At 37.7% G+C, this 17,771-nt stretch overlaps 3 protein-coding genes across 3 annotated transcripts; 2 read left to right on the top strand and 1 right to left on the bottom strand.

Annotated features, from left to right (window-relative positions):
* The first annotated feature begins 3,752 nt into the window (after positions 1 to 3,752).
* On the top strand, positions 3,753 to 7,737 carry LOC131010399 (lysine histidine transporter-like 8). The gene is made up of 5 exons (XM_057937899.1): positions 3,753 to 4,532; positions 5,386 to 5,519; positions 6,026 to 6,453; positions 6,567 to 6,698; positions 7,068 to 7,737. The coding sequence occupies exons 1-5, from the start codon at positions 4,153 to 4,155 to the stop codon at positions 7,551 to 7,553; spliced, it is 1,560 nt and encodes a 519-aa protein (XP_057793882.1). The 5' UTR covers positions 3,753 to 4,152; the 3' UTR covers positions 7,554 to 7,737.
* Positions 7,738 to 11,252: 3,515 nt separating this feature from the next.
* Positions 11,253 to 12,152, top strand: LOC131009760 (uncharacterized). Its single transcript, XM_057937169.1, has one exon. The coding sequence runs from the start codon at positions 11,253 to 11,255 to the stop codon at positions 12,150 to 12,152; it is 900 nt and encodes a 299-aa protein (XP_057793152.1).
* A 75-nt stretch (positions 12,153 to 12,227) lies between these two features.
* LOC131009759 (uncharacterized) lies at positions 12,228 to 14,368 on the bottom strand. The gene is made up of 5 exons (XM_057937168.1): positions 14,270 to 14,368; positions 13,217 to 13,713; positions 13,043 to 13,154; positions 12,802 to 12,966; positions 12,228 to 12,720 (listed from the first exon to the last, which is right to left on the bottom strand). The coding sequence occupies exons 1-5, from the start codon at positions 14,366 to 14,368 to the stop codon at positions 12,280 to 12,282; spliced, it is 1,314 nt and encodes a 437-aa protein (XP_057793151.1). The 3' UTR covers positions 12,228 to 12,279.
* Positions 14,369 to 17,771: the final 3,403 nt, after the last annotated feature.

Genomic DNA, 17,771 nt, shown 5'->3' with positions numbered 1-17,771 from the left:
CATTACATTAGTTAAAATTAAATACAATAATTGAAACAAAATTATAATAATTAAAAAACATTACAATAATTAAAAACTACATTAATCTTCCGCACTTCTTAACTTCTTCTAGCAGTGAACTGTGCACTGTCAATTATCGTTGATCTATCTTCGAAGTGTCCGCATTGAGAATTTCAAAATCAAGAGCTTCCCGTTGAGTGTTGAAGAGCTCAATTCCTTTTGCGATGCGGTCCATTGCGTCGTAATATTTCACCTTCTCCCCACCCATCGAGGACTACACATTCTTGTCTTTCTCTTTGTCGCGTTTTGTCACTTTCTGGCCTTGGGATCTCGTAGTCATGCTCGGCTCAGAGGATTTTGTTGTGTATGTCCCATCCGAGCGCTTCAACGAGATGACATCCTCGTCGGTTGACACGAAACGTTGAAATTCGCATAGAACTCGTCAAACTTTCAAATACTTCAATGGAGCCCCATAGTTAGCAGAATAGCTCTCATGCGCTTGCTTAGTGATTTGCTCATCACTCATTCAGCTCCCCCAAGTGATGCGACACTTCTCGTAGATCAACTCTTATAGTTTGACATCTTTTTGGACGCGTTCAAAGTGCGACTTTATATACTTGTTGTGGCGAGCAGGAGTGCCGAAAGGTCAAACATTGTTGAACTTTCAGGTGATCTCCCCCCCTCCCCCCAAATATGTGAGTGTCTTTTGATCGACACCTTTGATGGCGTTTTGGGTAGCCTCATCCCACAATGTGCATATGAGCTCAATCTCTGCCTGAGTGTAGCCCGTGCGTGACCTCGTCGTTTTGGAGAGTGATAGATTCACCGCAACATCATCGTTTTGAACGAAATGAGTTTCCTTCAAGTTGATAGCTTCAAGACTTGTGGCGTATACATTCGAGCTTTGAGAGAAGGGCGAGAACCCCATCGGGGAAGAAGTGAAAATGTCCGAAGACTGAGTTTGATTTTTCATAAAATCGTTGAACTCGCTATCCACTTTTAGATGAAAAATTTGGGAAGAATAATGTGAATAAGATGGAAGAAGACGAAAGAATGGTGCATAGATTTTGATGTAAAAAGTGTTGTAGGAAGGTGGGGGTATTTATAGATAAATAAATGAAAAAAAAAACGATGAAGAAGACTGCTGCCAACAGTCTGGAAAAAAAAAATATAACTTATCAAAATTTTAAAGTTAATTTCAATTTTTTTTAATTAAAGGCGCGTGCCTTAAAGCCGTGTGCGAAAATTGGAATTGGCGATCGAGGCCAAGTGGGACGCCAATGCGGGGGGGTTCGATGCAGGGCGGCTCGAGCCGGGCGCTTGCACCCTGTTGGGGATGGTCTAGAGAAGTGGAGTGGATAAATTTAAAGTTAAAAGATCTCAAATATAAATCCATCAACATGTCTATAGTTATGAACTTATGAGCTTGTCAGTGTCACACACCTGACTTTCTAAGAGTTGTTTGTTGGGTATTGTTCGATCTCTAACTGTGATTTTGTATGTTATTGTATAGAAACGCGAGTTTATCCAATGTGCCCCAAAAATAGAAGTCACAGATTCACATGAAAGAAATATATAAATTCTGTTTCAAAAAATATATGAATATTTATTTAGGATTTTAGAACATCTCCAACATCCATTATATTGTAGAGTGTTATTCAATGTGCATTCAAGGTAGTGGTCGTAGGTTATCAAAAAAATTTGTTTCAAGAATTTAGAGCATCTCCAACTGTACACTCTATTATAGAAAAAAATATAGAATAATCTTGTGTTCATATATGATAATCAACTCTACATTTCACAGTATAATGAAATATTTCATATTTGTACTTTCTAAATATTGAAATATTATTATTATATGACTATTACGTGTGGTATATATTTATATTTACGTTTGTGCTTGAAATTTAATACTATGGTTCAAGTAAGAACATTCTTATTGTGAAAACTCTACACAGAGTTTATAAGTTATTGCACTACAATAATATTATAGAGAATATATCTGTTAATACCAAAGCATAAAACATAAAAGTTTTTTACACCCATCCATAAGAGTATAAGTTTTTCATATCAAAATCAATAAAAGATTAAAACACCCCTAAATAAAAGAGTATAAGTTACGGTCTGCACACGATGGCTGTATACGGTGTCTACACGACCGTGTCTTATGCACACGATGGCTGTACATGGTAGCTACACGATCGTGTCTTGCCATCGTGTGCAAACCGTAACTTATACTTTTTATTTCTTTTAATTTATTAATATATAGTAAGGGTAATATAGTAATTTAACATATTTTGGTATAACAAATTTATATTCTTATTAATGAGTGTAAAAGTTTCTACTTTTTAATATGAGGTATTTAAAAAGATTTCCACCATGATATTAATGTGCTTTCGTAATAATAATAAAAAAAAATCGCCCATACACTTAGTAAATATCACGAATTCGCAATATACAATGTGAAATTAATTTGTTGCACAAATGGTGTAATTTAATATAGTGAACCTCTAAGTTATTGCACTACAATTAGTTCTCGCAATAAGAAATGGTTCTCATTTGATCCATCATCTAATTAATTATAATGTAATCTATATTAATTTTTAAATAAATTATTTTAGACCTAAAATATAAAAAATAATTCAAGTTCGAGCATGTACAATTCATTATGAAAGATAAGTTTAATTATAATTCACAATTCGTATCCAAGAGGATATTGAAGCGGTGCGAGCTCCTGTCTATAAATAACGATATTTAGAATTCAAATTTCACACTTTTTCTTTCCTAAAAAAATAAAAAAAATAAAAATAGTACTCTCTAACAATAAAAACCTTCATTTCAAACATCCAAGTAAATTCATCAACATCTAAATGCATACTTATCCCTTCGCATATTATTTAATATATAGATAGCAAAAATGTACATTATTTAATACCTCTCTATCCCTGAAAAATATATCACTTTTTCATATTCATTTATCCTTTAAAAATATATCACGTTTATTTTGGGACATAACAATACATAAGTTATTACATTCTGATTTTTAAAAACACCATGCCTAAAAAGTAGTAGGCTTCTTTTTTACTTAATAGTACATTATTTACCAAATATTTCTTAAAATATAGGATATTGTTATTCAAATGATACATTTTTCAGGGATAGAGGCAGTATATAAAGATACACTGCATCTGCTTCCCATAAATATGCATAGTTGATCACGTTATGAGTTTTAATAAAAAGTTATTTGAAGTATTGATAGTGGAGAAATGATCACATATTGAGGCTATTGTAAAAATTATGTACTCTTACCGTCCGCGATATCGTTTTCACATTGTGGACTACACGAATTTAAAAAAAAGTAGTGTATAGTAGTGAATATTGTAGTGAGTGGAGTTTGGGTCTCACTATTATTGTAAGTGAAAGTTTGTGGATCCTACTTTTATAAATGGAAGTGGAAACGATATCGCGGACGAATAATAAATGTGAAAACGATATCGCGAACGAATGAAGTATAAAATAATGTCAAAAAATAGAATGTGTATAACTTTAGAGACGTACCAAAAAAGAAAATATGCATAAATACGAGTAACGTCGCGACTATCAATAGTCACCGGTACATATCTTTCGCAAAACCATTCAGCACAAGTAAAGGGTGAAAGTTTAAATTAGTCAGTCTCATGGTATCATTTTGATAAAGATACGTTGAATTTATTGCTTTTTGGTTGCTGGCCGTATGAAATGGAGTATTGTCGTCCAATGAAATAATGTGTTTCATCAGACACTTAGAAATAGTTTTATGAAAATAAATATTTTTGGACATGAATAGTAGGTATATATTTATGGATTAAAACATAAAGCAACATAAAGGAGGGAGTTTGTGAATAGAATTTGGTATGGCATGATAGCGATTCCACGCCGAGTCCCCCACCCACTCCAGATTACTCATTCATGCCTCGCTACAATTTCAAAACTCCAGTCAGACCTCAGACTCACAGGTCCCACCTCTCTCTCTCTCACCGAGATTCGCGCATAAAAGCAGCAACTCGCAAAAAGAGAGCGCAGCACGCCAACACAGATTTCCCAAATCGATTGGCATGTAACCCCCCCCACTGAGCTGCGACCATAACCCAAAACCCAAACAAGGATCACATTATGGAGGAGAGACCAGAAACGGAGTTGATATCCATACCGGCGACGCCACGCGCCTCGACGCCGGAGATACTGACTCCGTCGGGGCAGAGGTCGCCGCGGAAGGAGGCAGGGGTGAGCACCGCCAAGTCGTGGACCCCGACGTCCTTCATTTCCCCCCGGTTCCTCAGCCCCATCGGCACCCCCATGAAGAGGGTGCTGGTAAACATGAAAGGCTATTTGGAGGAGGTCGGCCACCTCACCAAGCTCAACCCCCAAGACGCCTGGCTCCCCATCACCGAGTCGCGCAACGGCAACGCCCATTACGCCGCTTTCCACAACCTCAACGCCGGCGTCGGCTTCCAGGCCTTGCTGCTTCCCGTCGCCTTCTCTTTTCTCGGATGGTACTCTTTCAACCCTATTACTATTATTCACCTCCATTTTAATAAGCAGTTGCTCTCCACATTAAACAAATTCAGTGATTCTATCGCTAATTTTTAGTGCTTTTCAGTACCATGGATAATCTGCTAGCTGAATTATTTGCTACATTTGAGATTTTAGCTGTGTGCAAAAGCATCTTGCTCAGAGCTTGAATGTTGTTGAATATCCACTGGCACGTTGCAATGGATTTTAGGTCAATTAGTAGAATAGAGAGCTCGAACGCAATTGAATATCCAACTTCTGGTTTGAGTTTGGTTCTGGTTCCTCTTGATTCCGAATAATGAATACGATTTTAGTGGAACCCAAAAAAGATCTGAAATGATGTTCTTTCTCAACTTTATACTATTTTTTATTTTTTGAAAGAAAATGCCGTCGCTTTCAATTGGGTCCGCCAAAAATATATTTCCTCTTTTTCCTTTTTCAAAAGTGATAGTTGGCGCCCGGTCTTGTATTTGATTAATATCAGAGTTCTTTTTCATTTAATTATATCAAATTTTCTTTTTCTACCCCCTCATCTTAGTGCAATTCTTTTCTCAGTTAAAATAGCACATGTATAGCATAGTTCAGATTTGGCATTTCATATCAACTTATATGATGCGGATAACTGTTTAATCAATCAAAATTCCCTTGGCACCATATGGTAATACTCAACCTAGATGTTCCATTCCTGATATTCAAAATTCATGTTGTGGATTTATGTTTCTCAATCCTTCACCCTATCCCTGTGGACATCTCTGTGAATGGATGGAAGTTCCTCAAATACCCTTGATCATAGCCTACTTCTGTTTTCTCTTACTATTTCTATTTATTTTCCAGGAGTTGGGGGATAATATCGTTGATCATAGCCTACTTCTGGCAATTATACACGTTGTGGATACTTGTTCAGCTGCACGAAGCAGTTCCAGGAAAAAGATATAACCGATATGTAGAACTAGCTCAAGCAGCGTTTGGTGAGTGCTTTTATAATTGAGAAACAGAAAAATAAAATCTCCAGTTTGCGTGCTGGATTAATCGTAAATTCAACAGACCTCTTTTTTGGAAAATAGTATGGACATCAAAACGTAGTAGTTTTTTTTTTGGGGAGTGTGAAATTTAAAATACAAAAGCTGCATACCATTTTATTATTTGCATTATGCATATCCCATTGTTTGGCTGCATAATCAAAGTAGTAGATTAAGCTTAAATTTGAAGAAGCATGTATATAGGATGACGGACACTATAATGCTTGAGGAAAACAATTCAAAGACCCGGACACAATCTTATTAGCTAGTTGGACATTGATAATTTTTGAAAAGTTTTGGATGAAAGAAATGAAATAATATAAAACAAGAAAACATATTCAAATTGACGTTTCTAATGTAAATAGAATCTTGCCATGCCTAAAATGCAGCCCTGATGTTACCCATAATGTCTCTTTAATATGTTTACTTATGATATACGTACTTCATTCTTTTAGGGGAGCGGTTAGGTGTCTGGCTTGCTCTATTTCCAACCGTTTACCTTTCAGCTGGGACTGCAACTGCTCTAATTCTGGTTGGAGGAGAGACCATGAAATTATTCTTCCAGATCGTGTGTGGTCCACTGTGTTCCTCGAATCCTCTGACAACGGTTGAGTGGTATCTGGTATTCACATCTCTGTGCATCGTGTTATCCCAACTCCCAAATCTCAACTCCATTGCAGGGCTCTCACTTGTAGGCGCTGTCACGGCAATTACATACTGCACCATGGTGTGGGTGCAATCTGTTAGCCAAAAACGACCCCCCTCCATGTCATATGAACCAATCTCAATGCCTACCTTAACAGCTTCCTTTTTTTCTGTCCTCAATGCACTTGGAATCATAGCATTTGCTTTCCGAGGCCACAACTTAGTCCTGGAAATTCAGGTGTGCGTCCATATTCACACCTCACAAACCTTTATATACACTTGTGTCAAATGAGTGAGTTTGTTGTTATATATATTCAAATTTATGAAATCAGTTGTCTGATATCTTCCCAGGCAACAATGCCGTCAACCTTCAAGAAACCAGCTCATGTGCCAATGTGGAGAGGAGCAAAGGTTGCCTATGTCTTCATAGCTATGTGCATATTTCCTGTTGCAATTGGAGGTTATTGGGCTTACGGAAATCTCGTATGTCTTTCCTTTCTCCCTTGCTTACCTCATAAGAAATTTCAATACAAGTGAAACTGCTTTTCTAACTATAATGATATGCAAGTAGCTGTTGCTTGCTTTAATACTTATACAATCTCTTGGTCTTTATACACTGACATTGGTAGCCACAAATTCAAAATTTTGAAAATCAATCAAAATATGACTAAAAGGTAGAGTGATATGCTAGTGTGAACAATGTTTTTGTCACCTTTCCAACTTTTCGCTTTTGTTGTTTAATTTTCCCTCAGTTTGACATTTCTTTAGTAAATAATTTCTTACAAGTACAATTTATGTTCAAGTGCTAGGGCACATTTAAGCTGAATCATAGTGTTTTTCTTATTAATGCAGATGCCTTCTGGAGGAATTCTAAATGCACTGTTTGGATTCCACAGTCACGACATTCCTAGGGGCCTTCTCGCTGTAACGTTCCTTCTTGTTGTCTTCAACTGTTTGAGTAGCTTCCAGATCTACTCGATGCCAGTATTTGACAGCTTTGAAGCAGGTTATACGAGCAGGACTAACCGACCATGCTCAATCTGGGTCCGGTCTGGTTTCAGAGTGTTCTACGGGTTTGTCAACTTATTCATAGGCGTTGCACTCCCGTTTTTGTCGAGCCTTGCTGGTTTACTAGGAGGACTTACTCTTCCAGTCACGTTTGCGTACCCGTGTTTCATGTGGGTTCTCATAAAAAAGCCAGCCAAATACAGCTTCAACTGGTATTGTAACTGGATTCTTGGATGGTTGGGTATCGCCTTTAGCTTGGCCTTTTCAATCGGTGGCATTTGGAGCATGGTCAACAGTGGCCTCAAGCTCAAGTTTTTCAAACCAAACTGATGGTTGAGAAGAGATGCTACCCTATCTTCTCTAAGGTATTTGGAGTTTATATGATGGATGTTATCGTAATGTTTTGATCCTAATGAATGTAAGCTTCCCAGGTTTGAGTTGAGAGAAACTTGTGTGATATTTCTGTCAGAATTTATGGTTTTCAAGTGGAAATTAATATCGCGTTTTCCGTTTAGTTAACCTTGTGTGCTTTTTTGTTAAGAGTAGTGGTAGGAGTTGAACACTTGATTGGTTAATCATAAATTAGTCAAATAAAAAATTGGGTTATTCTTATAAAATAATTTGAATTTTGATTTGATTGTGACTTTGTAATCTGAATTTATAATTATTATAAAACTAGCCCAATTTTATCTCTATTATTCAATTTATTTTTAGATAAAAAATACAAATATATCGAAATTTATAACCAAAATCAAAGTTCAGTTGGGTAGGTGTCTAGATGTATAGAACTTATTCGGACGATCAATCTAATTTGGTTGGAAATTTTGATTCGAGTTATAAGTTGAATAATAGAGATAAAAACATGTTATTTTTGTAATAATTGTAAATTCCGGCTAAAAAGTCACCATGATGTTAAAATTTGGACTATTTTTTACGACTAATCCCATAAACAATGATATTTTTAAATAAAAAAAATATTTCAAAAAAGTAATTGTAATATGGATAATATTGCAAAATAATAATTATTTTTATTTAAAAAATAAATTAAATAAATTAATTTTCTTCCTATTTAATTAGTTTATGCCTAATTATAATGTAGCTGTGTAAATTTATGGTAGGGTTAAAAAGTATAAAAGGCTTCGTTCTTTATCATTTCTTGATCAAAACAAAACAAAGATTATACTTCACGAATCACTTCAGCAAATGATACTCCACGAAACATTGTCCTATTTTTGAATTTTCATTTTTCCACATAATATTTCATTATTATTATCCTTACAATTATTATATTTACATATATTGTCATTAATGAATCCACTACTTTTCATTTTAATTGATCCATTAGTCACTATCATCATTTCTTTTATCATTGGCAAGAAAATAATCAAGACATATATTGAGCATAATAATCAATTCATTTTTTTTTTATTCGCTGAATTTTTTTGATTTGACCGTGCGGAGCACTCTCCCAATCCTATTCGTCTCTGCATCGGGAGCGCCTGTAGCGCGCCGCGGTGCCCTCCGGCTCTCGAGTCCCCCATTATGGGTGCTCTTAGTGCATATTTGGTAGAACTTATAAGTTTAGATAACTAAATAATTTGGGGTTATCTATGCGTTTGGTATCTCAAATTATTAATCAAGGGAGCTCGGAATAAAATCAAGACCTTTTTTTATTTTATTATTTGTTTTTTAAAAATAACTTTACTCTATTCTTTAGATAAATTTATTAGTGATATAGTAACTATTTATTTTATTTTAATTAATCAATTCATTTCTAAATATGAATATAAAATGAATATTTAGTAAGATATTTTATAGACGGAATGAGAAATAAATAGTGACAATACATAGTAGTAGCATTTTTGATAAAATAAATAAGTTTTGTATCACACCCCATAAAAAAATAAGTTTTGTAGCACATTTGACCTAAAGTACATAAGTACAAGTCAATAAAGTGAATGATAGTGACATATTAGTTATTTTTGATTTAAAAATAAGAAAGTAAAACCAAAATCTGATTCTCTCTCTATTCACGTTAAAATGGCGTGATTTTATGTGAGAAATTTTGATTCCCATAAGGCTGATATCTTGTGTACATGAATTTATGGGTGACATATTATGGGTGCACATGAATTTATGGCGTGATTTTATGTGGGAATTAAAACCATATCACACGGTTGTTGGGTGCATTTATACCAACTCAAAGTCATACACACTTGTTAAGGAAACAACCTTAAATTTACGAACTTAATTGGTCCGTACACGGTTGCTGGTAGGTAGTTAATGAAGAATACCAACCAAATGTTCATTCATCACTCATTTGAACAAGAAAGAAGAAGAAAATCCTCTCGAAACACATACACGGTAGTACACGGTTGCTCCGAATATAAAAAAAAAATCATCTAAAGGCTTGTATTACATAAGGTATGTGAAATACATATTTTTTTTTAAATTTCGGCTGTACACGGTTTGTGTTCTTGAGTACACGGTTGTACACGGTTTGTATTTTAGTGATTTTTTGTTGTTTATTTCAATAATTATGTTATATATATGACTTATTACATGTTTTGGACTAAAAAAAGGCATAAAAAAACACTCTGTACGCAAATTATCTTATTTTTGAACCCTTAGTGTTCTGCTGTACACGGTTAGGGTTTCCGTGTACACGGTTGTGTACACGGTTGTACACGGTGGTCGAATTTGCTGTACACGGTTGGGTTGAATATGATTTTGATGTTATTTTTAGCATGTTTGTATATTCCGTTGATGTATTGGGGTACACGGTTTCCTGTTTGTGTATTTAAATGTTGTATTTTTGTCGTTTTGAAGCAGATGTCGTTTCAAGCAATCGTTATACGGCACAGTGGTCAGTGGAAATTAACCGAGTATGAAGGAGGCGATGAGGTTGTCGTGTACATGTCTAATGAAGACCTTTGTCATGCGAAGTTGATGCAAGAGGTGCACGATCAATTAAACGAGGATGGTCGATCCACTTATATGCTTTTCTACACATCGACCACGGACGAAGGGCGAAAAATAAAAGTGGCTTTGAAGACTGATTCGGATTTGAACCGGCTGATTTCCGAGCATAAGAAATATCCCGTTGTTTACGTGATCGAGAAGGGCAAACAATCTGCGGCTCCGGTTCCTCAGACTCAAGAGCGGGTATATTATGAGGGACATCGGTCTACTATGTTTCCTATTGAGACGGACATTGGAAGAAGTATCCCTACACACGATGATAGTAGGGACGATTCATCGTCCCAGGAGGAGGAAGACGAGTCCGAGTCTTCGGATGAGGAAGAAGAGGCGATACGACGCAGAGAGATATTGGATTCAGTGTCGACTGAACAGGAAGCGTGGAGACAGACAGGGCCTCAGAATTTCACATCGGATGATCAGCCCGATGTCGAGCCTCGTGTTGGAGTTCAGCAGCTTGAGGCACGTGATTGGGGGATTCCAGTCCTCGATTTTGATGATGCGCCGGCATTAGGTTGGGAGGATTGTAACGTATTGGAGAGCGGGATATTATCAGTGGGGGCTCTATTCCGGTCGAAGGATGATTTGGCAATCGCTGTTGGCCTGTACCATATGGAGAATCACGTGGAGTACGCCGTGCATCGTTCCAGTACGACCCGTTTGTGGTTTGTTTGCAAGCATGGCAACGGTTGTCCGTTCATGCTGCGAGCCGTTCAGAGTGCATCGATCTGGAGAGTGATCAAGGTGGTGATGGATCATACCTGCCACACGGATTTGAATCGCACTGCCCCGAGACAGATTCCGGCGAGGGTTGTTGGAAGATATTTTGCACGGAAATTGGTAGGCGAGGGGGTCGTTTTGAAGCCGAAGGAGATGATTTCAGAGATGCAGCGCTTATTCGGTATTGAGATCAATTACAGCTTCGCTCTCCGTGCAAGAAACATCGCGATTGAGATGACGTATGGTGATTTTGGGAACTCGTATCAGATGCTTCCATCGTATTTGTATATGCTGAGAATGAGTAATCCCGGCACATTATACGACCTTGAGATGAAGGACGATGGCAAGTTTCATCATATGTTTGTTGCACTTGGACAGAGCGTGGCTGCCTTTGAGAAGGGTTACTTGAGGCCGGTCATCGTCGTAGACGGGACCCATCTGAAGGGAAGGAACGGCGGCATTTTGTTCGTCGCTGTTACAAAGGATGGGAACGAAGCAATATTTCCTCTCGCAGTTGGGCTTGGTCCTATCGAGAACGACGAGTCTTGGACTTGGTTCTTCCACCGACTGCGGACTTGCTTTGGTCAGCCGGATGATCTCTTGATTGTGTCTGATCAGCACAAGAGCATCAGAAATGCTGTGGAGTGTGTCTACCCGAACGTCCCTCACGGGTTGTGCTATTACCATATCCAGAAGAATCTCGCGCATTATGGGCAGCATGTAGCTGCAGTCTTCAAAGCAGCGGCATATTCCTATCGATCAGACGACTTTCAAAGGAATTTTTCTGCGCTTCAATTACTGAAAGTCAACGCGCACACACGCCTCGACACTATTGGTGTGGAGAGATGGGCCAGGTCCAAGTGCCCTGTACGACGCACGAGCTTCATGACGTCGAATGCTGCCGAGACGATGAACAGTAGACTTTTGTGGGCACGACGACTCCCGGTTGCTTCATTGATCGAGACCTATCGAGCCATTATGGAGAAATGGTTCGATAGGCGACGCATCTCGGCTGCATCGAGGTCACATGAGTTGACTGAGGTAGTAGAGGGAAAGTTGCATGTGGCTGTCGAAGCGGGTCGGCAATTGGCTGTTCGAGTTCTTCCGTGCACGGTTGCGTACACGGTTTCGAGAACCTGTACACGGTTAGGGTCTAACCGTGTACAAAGTCCATTTAGCCTTTGTTCACCCCAAAAACACCAACAAGTCATAAAATCAACCGTATTTTAACAACCAACAACCATGCCAAACACAAAAACAGCAAACCACCAAACATAAGCTAAAATCAAACCACAAAACAACAGCAAATCAAGTGTATTTTAACAGACATTCGTTTTAAACACAAAAAAAATGTTCATCAACTGAAATGAATAGGGGGAGGATCCATACACAACTCCCATATCCTAATAGCTATAATTTGTCGAAACTTTTGTATCTGTGCGGGTGTCCTCAGCTGCTCACGTGTTGGTGCGCCACAAATCAAACGATCCAGATAAGCACATGCAAACACACCACAACTTACACTATCTTCTTGGATGAATTGCTCTCTGATTGGCATAATGACGACTTTCATAGGCCTATCTGGAGCGGCAACATACCTCACGGTATTGTGTGTATAATAACCCACAGTGTGCAGCAATTTAGGCATCAGGCGAGTGATTGGCTTCATTGCATTTTCTCGACGCTTTCGTGCACCTTCCACATGTATCAGTGAGTCATACACTCTCACCTCCCATGCGGAGATAGATATAACCACAGTACACCAATGACTCTTATCGAGATTGCACATAGCAAAAATCTGCAACACAATATGAAAAATATTTAGAAACGTTACGTATTTCAGTTAAAAAATTCCAAAATATGTTTATATTATACTTACCTCTTTCGCTTCCAACCAAGGCCATGTATGGCCTGAATCAGTTCCATGAAACATGGCGATCAGCTTTTCGGGCACCACCCACTCCTCGTATCCGTGTCGATCCCGAATGTTGTCCCAATCTGGCTCATCCGGATGCAACGACCTGAACTCTCTGAAAAGGGTCTCCTACAATCACAGATTCATGATTAATTTATAGGTAGTTGTATATACATAAACATAAATTATTCTGTCAAAAACTTACATAAAAATCCAGAAAAGCTATCGGCGTTCTCTCCCGTGTCACGCCTGCAACGAGCCTCGTATGTCCCCGAGCTATCCACTGCTGATTTTGACGGACCACTGCTGATCTTCCTCTACCAGTGCCCACACCCAATCGTGCACGTTTTTATAATCCCGACAAAAGACGAGATCATACGCCACGAGAATATTGGCCACCTTCAAATAATCCTCGGCAATATTGCCCATACTGCGGCTAACGAACCGCTTGCGCAGATCCTTCACTTCCACCTTCTTGCCTTTAAAAACTCGGTGCCATACACTCTCCTTCCCAACACGGTGATCCACATTAGGATCAAAACGCTGCGGTGATGGCCCGAAGCACAACCCGGTCACCAGACAATACTCCAGTGCGCTGAATCGAATGTCGTGTCCACCAACGTGGAACCACTTCTCCCACGGACCGAATGCTTCGTCATACAACTCCCGTGCAAGAAGCTGGTGCAGTGCTGCATTCGCACTATCCTGCCTCTTCAACTTAAGTAAATGCCCAAACGGACCTATCTTAAATTGTTCAAAACGCCGGTAATGCGTCAGACAGGTCTCCACTTCCTTCAGTGTTTTATCCTTGATGTAGTGATTGATTCGTCCGGCATAACCTTGCATGCACGGACGTAACCAAGCATGCCTCGGAGGCTGCAATTAATTCAAAATGATGATCAGTATCACAAAATATCAACCGTGTACAGATTCTAGACCAACCGTGTACAACCGTGTATGACCGTGTACGGATACCCTAACCGTGTACGGTTGTACACGGTTGTACACGGTTAAATCGTGTACAAAAAATACCTCTATACGTCTAAAATACACAATTAGGGCATACAACATGATTTATAATCAACCGTGTACGATTTTAGATAAACCGTGTATGGATGAACAAACCGTGTACGGCTGTACACGGTTAAATCGTGTACGAAAAATACCTTTATACGTTAAAAATACACAATTAAGACATATTACATCAATTAATCCTAACCGTGTAACATAATTGTCTAACCGTGTACAACCGTGTACTGAAGAACCGTACACGGTTGTACACGGTTGTTCAAAATAATTTCCAGATTCCAAATTTCGTAAATTATCAACATAATTGTCTAAAAAATGCTAAAACCGTGTACCTAATAATCAAATTTAACAATTCAAAACACAGAAACTCAAATTTTGACAAATAAATGCCACGATTACTTACCGGATTCGGCGTCGGGTATTTTTCACTCCTCCTTGATGTACTCGGGCGACTTCCTCTATGTGCTTCTTCCCCATCGTAATCTGATTCCGTTGAACTCATAGTGGCTTGAGTTTATGGAGTGCACGGTGGGCTTGAGTTTCTTAGAGAGAGAGAGAGGCGTGTATGGAGTGTATGGAGTGCACGGTCCTTAAGGTTTTTGTCTCTCTTTTTTTTTGAATTTGGAAGCTGAATAATAGAAGAGAGAGAGAGAGAGCCGTGTATAGTGCACGGTCTTCTCAATATTTGCATAAGATTCTTTTTTTTGGGGAATGATTTGAAACAAGATTCTTGTTTGACCACTTTTCAGCCGATCCTCACGATTCATGCTTCCAAATCGTGTACATGCAAGAAAAGAAACCCTAAACCCTAAAAGATAAACTATCAGATCACGATTTGGAGAGAGAGAGAGAGACATAATAAGACAAATCGTGATAATGATAGAAGATTCTATCAGCCACGTTTTTTATTGTTTAAAGAAAACAAAATTTTTAAATAAATCAAAGATTTGGTGGGGACCATTAAGAATGTGCTACAAAACTTATTTATTTATGGAGTGTGATACAAAACTTATTTATTTTATTCAAAGGGCTAGATAAAAATCTCACCCAAATAAATATGAATATTTAGTAAGATGTTTTACAGAGGGAATGAGAAATATAATGAGTTATATTACGAGGTTGGCGGTTCAAAGCATCTTCTGCGTTAATGTTTTTTGGTTAGTCATCACTCATCAACAACGGGAAAAACATGTTTGCGATTATTGTCTTTTATGTAAAGCATAGAGTTGACAAAATATAGCATAATATTACATCACTAGCTAAGCCTGCATTATTACTCTCTCTTTTGTTGAAAACTTTGATATAATATTATATTTTTGTTGAAGCCTACACCTAATTATATAAAGTTAAGAAAGATTCAAAATACAAATGTTGTTGTCGGCCGGCCAATTGCTGACCCCTCACTATTCTTAAATATAGTTAGTCAAACCTGACTACATTCACGAGATTCTTCGTCTTTGTTGTAGACATCAATTCATCACGTAAAATTAATATTCCTGCAAAATTAATAACTTAAAAGCTATGAAGTTATTCATCACGTAAAATTAATAACTAAAAAGCTATGAAGTTATTCATTTGTCTTTCTGGAAACTTTGTAAATAAATGACAATTAATTCATTAATTAATTATGATAAATGCGTTGTAATTTATCGAGACATAAATAAATTTGAAATCTACGTCTCGAATATATAAATTTAATAATATTTGATTGTTCATTTTTAAGATGGAATGAATTAATGACATAGTAATGCATAAAATAAGTGCTTGAAAATGTGGGAAAATTAATTATCACACATTAGAAATTTGGAGAACTCTTTTCTTTCTGGCGTAAGAGCGGTAGAACGTAACAAAATATTACGGCCGCCTAACCGGGCCGGAGGTACGGTAAACCACTACAAAAAAACGCGTTTTTACCGGCGAAAACTACCGGCGGCTATTTTGCCGTCGGTAGCTAACGGCGGCACGGCGGCGGCAGTCCAGGCGACCCGAACTTTCGAATTTACCAGCCATCTACCGACGGCAAATTTCCCGCCGTTAGCTAGCGGCGGCGACGCCGCCGTTAATATTAAAATACGCATTAAATAATTTATTTTATAGAATTAACGGCGGCAAAGTTGCCGCCGCTAGCTAGCGGCGGCATTTGCCGTCGGTAACCGTTTAAATATAGGGCAGCGGATTCCTTCTTTTTTCAGTTTCTGCGCCGCACACACACACGAAAATCCACCCCCCCCTCCCCTGCCTGCTGCTGCTTCCGCTGCTGCTTCGCCGCCGCCGCCGCCCTAGCAGGTATCTCTCTCTCTCTCTCTCTCTCTAGATCTATATATATATATATATATATATATATCTCATTAATTTTAATTATATATATATATATAATTATATCATTTTCACTTATATTATTTATTGTAGTTCGACGACCTCGTTTCACCGCCTTCTTCACGACACCCACCGGAAACCACCACCGTACGCTCTCTTATTTATTTATTTATTTAATTATGAATTTATTTATGTATTTAATTATATATTAATTAAATAGATTTATTTGTTATATATAGTTAATTAATTTATAATTGATTTTGTTTATAACTAAATTATATGAAGCATGATTAATTTTAAATTATATTAATCTATTTAATATATGTTGTTAGTTTAATTTTAAATTATGAAGCATGATTAATTTTAAATTATGAAGCATGATTAATTTTAAATTATATTAATTTTAATCAATTAGTTTAAGAATTGTTTGTTAGAATAATTTATATATGTTGGATAATTTTGTTAAATTAAATGTTATGTGCTATGTGTTTATGAAATGTTATATTATTATTATTATATATATATATATATATATTGTGTTATATTTATGGCAATGATGATGATGATTGCATTTAACATAAACAAATAAATTCAAATCACATTATAATAACCAAATTAAAACACTTTTGGTGTATTAATGTTAAAAAAAAATTAATTAATTAATTATTAAATATTAATTAAATATTTTACCGACGATAAAAATAAGGACCGAAACGAACTCGCTCACTAATTAACAACATATTTCAGGTATTATCTCCACATATTCAAAGATTATAATTATATGAGTGAGTATATAGCATTTAAATGAATTAATAGATGTAGATATATCAATAATACGAGTGTTCTGTACTGGTGATCACTCGAAAAGAATTTCAAAGTTAAGCGTGCTTGACACAGAGCACAAGCAAGATGGGTGACCCACTGGGAAGTCGGGTCGCCGACTGGGAAGTTCGTCTAAAGTATGCAATACCGTATAAATACGGAAATAAATTGTGGATATACAATATACAATAAAATAAATAAATAAATAAATAAATAAATAAAATAAAATAAAATAAAATAAAATAAAAAAATAAAATAAAAAACATTACCGTGGGCAAAACGCCGTCGGTAGTTACCGACGACAATTTGCCCTCGGTAAATACCCGGCCATCCTCCGGCATGACCCACCGGCCGACGGTAGCTTGTTACCGACGGCGTTTCGCCGCCGCGGTAATCGTCGTCGCTAGTTTTCCGGCAAGGTCAGCCGGACTCCGGTGGCTCTCTACCGACGGCAAAATAGCCCTCGGTAACTAGCGGCGGTGTATGCCGCCGCTAATTCTCCGGCTAGGCTCCGCCGTTTAACGGCGACAATTCCGGCGGCATCGCCGCCGTTAACTGCCGACGGCGGATGTTCGCCGCCGTTATTGTCGTTGCCGACGAACCTTTTAGCGGCGGGATCTTGCCGCCGTTATCGCCGCCGGTAACACTATTTACCGGCGGCCGTCTTTTGTTACCGACGACATTTAGCTGTCGGTAATCAACGCTTTTTTTGTAGTGAACTCGGCCAAAATATGACACCCGAAGGGCCCGACGCGCACAATCCTATC

Source organism: Salvia miltiorrhiza, chromosome 2 (genome assembly GCF_028751815.1).
Source record: "Salvia miltiorrhiza cultivar Shanhuang (shh) chromosome 2, IMPLAD_Smil_shh, whole genome shotgun sequence".
In the NCBI taxonomy this organism is placed as follows: domain Eukaryota; kingdom Viridiplantae; phylum Streptophyta; class Magnoliopsida; order Lamiales; family Lamiaceae; genus Salvia; species Salvia miltiorrhiza.
Note: the sequence above shows the minus strand (reverse complement) of the source record. Positions and strands in the feature narration are given on the sequence as shown.

Coding starts and splice junctions, on each gene's coding strand:
- LOC131010399 (XM_057937899.1), top strand. CDS start 4,153: ATGGAGGAGAGACCAGAAACGGAGTTGATATCCATACCGGCGACGCCA. Junction 4,533..5,385: donor GCCTTCTCTTTTCTCGGATG/GTACTCTTTCAA, acceptor TTTATTTTCCAG/GAGTTGGGGGATAATATCGT. Junction 5,520..6,025: donor ACTAGCTCAAGCAGCGTTTG/GTGAGTGCTTTT, acceptor TCATTCTTTTAG/GGGAGCGGTTAGGTGTCTGG.
- LOC131009760 (XM_057937169.1), top strand. CDS start 11,253: ATGAAGGACGATGGCAAGTTTCATCATATGTTTGTTGCACTTGGACAG.
- LOC131009759 (XM_057937168.1), bottom strand. CDS start 14,368: ATGAGTTCAACGGAATCAGATTACGATGGGGAAGAAGCACATAGAGGA. Junction 13,714..14,269: donor AATACCCGACGCCGAATCCG/GTAAGTAATCGT, acceptor AATTAATTGCAG/CCTCCGAGGCATGCTTGGTT. Junction 12,967..13,042: donor TAGCTTTTCTGGATTTTTAT/GTAAGTTTTTGA, acceptor CTGTGATTGTAG/GAGACCCTTTTCAGAGAGTT.